Raw genomic sequence first — 2,592 nt, 5'->3', positions numbered from 1 at the left:
AGAGAAAAAAAACGAAGAGAAGAAAACTTGACAAGGGAAGTAACCACAAGAATGCCTCCAGTACAACAAACTTTTGTCAAGTAGAAGAACAGTGTCATCGCGGGGGAAGGGAGATAACCAAGTTTATCAGTTGTTTTTTGCCCCCGCGATAAGGGAGCGGTGAGTGAGAGTGACTGTTGTGAGAAAGTTTTCTGTTAGGAAAAATCTATTGCTTTGGTTTGCTTGATCCATTTTCTTTTTATCGATCTAATTGCCTTTTTCTTCATTTCTTTCGGTGTCTCTGATTTCTTGAAAGAGACGAAAAGAAGAAGGAGGGAGTGAGTGAGTGGAAGGGATGTGGGTGTAGGGGAGGGGGTGTGGGTGAAGGGGGGACGGGAGAGGAGATAACAGTAATATACTCAACAACAAAAGAAACGCAAATGATATACAAAATAAAAGAAGATACAGACATTGGTTAGTAATTTGGGATTTTATTGATTTTTTTGTCACATTTATTGAAGAGGGTTCCTCTGTAAGGCTTAACAGTCCTGTTGGAGAGAAAACACGTTGAATTTGCTGTGGAAAATGATGAACTGGAGTTAAAGGGTATGTCCATAAGTCGGTGATGTCAGCTTTGAATCAATAGCGATTGTACCCGCCATTTGCGTTCAAAACAGCTTGGCACCTGTTTGGCAATGACCTCACAAGTCTGTGAATTATAGCCATGTTCACATTTGCACCAATTTGTGTGATGGCTCGCTGCAGCTGAGGTGCTGTCGTTGGTCTTGGCTGCAAACGATTCAGTTGTCTTCGGATGTGGTCCCAGTACTGTTCGATCAGGTTGAGGTCTGGGCTCATTGAGGGCCATGGCAGCACCCTGGCATTGTTCTGCTGTAAGAAGGCTGCTGTAGCTCTTGCAGTATGGGGTCGGGCATTGTCGCGCTGCAGGATAAGGTTCGTGTGTTGCTGGGAATGAGATATGATCACAGGCGCCAGTACCTGTTGAATGTAGCGCTGTGCATTTACACCGTTACCTTGACCAGGTCCAATGTTTTGGAAAACAACGGGTTCCAAGTGTTGGTTTAGGCCGATCGCGCCCCAGATCATTATGCCGGGACCACCCGATGCATTGTCCTGCAGGACGTTGTTGTCAGCAAACCGTCGGTTGGGTCTTCTCCACATCAGATTCCTCCATCTCCTTGACTTACGCAAAAACTGCTTTTGTCAGTGAATGGGACATTTCTTCACTGTCACCTGACCCAGTTCTCATGTTGCTGAGCCTACGCCAAACGTTGCTGCCGATGTTTTGCAGTAAGGATTGCACGTCTCTAAGGTCGACGACACTGCAGTTGTCCTTCTCGAGGTCGGTGTCGCACAGTCTGACCTGAAATAGCTCTCCCATGGTTTCCAACGATATTTCTGACCGATTCTGTAGCACACAAGAAGCTGTCTCGTCGGTGATTCTGCAGAAGGGTACGGTCTTGGTGTACTGACGTCACTCGTGGTCGGCCAGCTCTTTGAGCATCACGAGTACTTCCAGTAATTTGAAAACGTCTCGGAGTCAACATATTGTTGAGAGTGACATGCCCATGACAATAGACAGATCTGTTGGACTCTTTCCGCCTGCAGTCTGCCGATAGCCCTTTCTCGGTTTGCTTCGTTGAGTTGTAGCATGGTCGCTGGCTCAAAACACGCGACAGAAGAAAACGTCATGTCCTGTCAATTCATACCCCTCGGTCGGGTGAATACTTTTCAGAGGATAAAAACTGCTCACCAACTGGAATGCTTAAGAAAATACTCAGTTTGCACTTTTTTCTTCGCCGCCATATTGCGACCTCATTTTATACTGTGAGGATTTTTCAGCTTGGTGGCATGAGCTCACAGCATCACTGAATACAAAAAAATCGGCCTTGGCCTGCATTCTAGCGAATGTGGGTTATTAAATACCGGAGTCTTTAAGTAGCTGTATGACTTGTGTAACTTTTGTTGCTGAGTATAGTACATCACTACGCTAGAAAAATAGCTTAATAAGTCAGAGTTGTACCTAAACGCAACTAGCCTTTTTTTAAAATTGTTTTTGGTGGTACAATAAGCATTGCAAGTTTTATCATTAGTAGGTGATAAATAGTCAAATTAAACAGTTATGCAGTTGCCAGAGCCGTAAAACTCTTACTAAAACAAACAAAGTTAAACAGGTTTTCCCATCTATCAAAAACAAAATGTGTCATTTTGCGAGAGGAGTGACGATTAGAGGAACTTTCTCCTGTAGAAATTTAGGCACACCATTTTGGAGGTGGCCTACTTCCATCCTCACTTCCAGGATCTACCATTACTGAGTGGGATACAACATCCAAGAGGACAGACGTAGATATTCGATTAATAAGACCCCCCCAACTCCCACCCCCACCCCAAATAAAAACCCCAACAACAAACACACACACATAAAAAGAGAAAAAAAAACCCCCAAAAACCCCAACCCCCTCACCCCCAAGAAAACAATAAAACTTCCCCACTCGGCAATCAAGCTCACATCCTTTGTGTATAACGGAGTAAAACCTACTACACCACTGACGCTTCTCTCTCTCTCCCTCTCTCTCTCTCTCTCTCTCTCTC

At 44.6% G+C, this 2,592-nt stretch overlaps 1 protein-coding gene across 1 annotated transcript in view; it reads right to left on the bottom strand.

The window, feature by feature from the left end:
- Positions 1-1,183: 1,183 nt before the first annotated feature.
- Positions 1,184-2,592, bottom strand: part of LOC101861434 (zinc finger homeobox protein 4-like) — a 5,472-nt gene continuing 4,063 nt past the window's right edge. Inside the window, exon 2 of the mRNA XM_035969098.1 lies at positions 1,184-1,442. Within this exon, the coding sequence (XP_035824991.1) occupies positions 1,184-1,442 (259 nt within the window). The remainder of the gene's footprint in view (positions 1,443-2,592) is intronic.

The sequence above is a fragment of the Aplysia californica genome, unplaced genomic scaffold (assembly GCF_000002075.1).
Source record: "Aplysia californica isolate F4 #8 unplaced genomic scaffold, AplCal3.0 scaffold00116, whole genome shotgun sequence".
Taxonomy (NCBI): Eukaryota; Metazoa; Mollusca; class Gastropoda; order Aplysiida; family Aplysiidae; genus Aplysia; species Aplysia californica.
The sequence above is the reverse complement of the archived record's forward strand: the minus strand, read 5'-3'. Positions and strand labels throughout refer to the sequence as shown.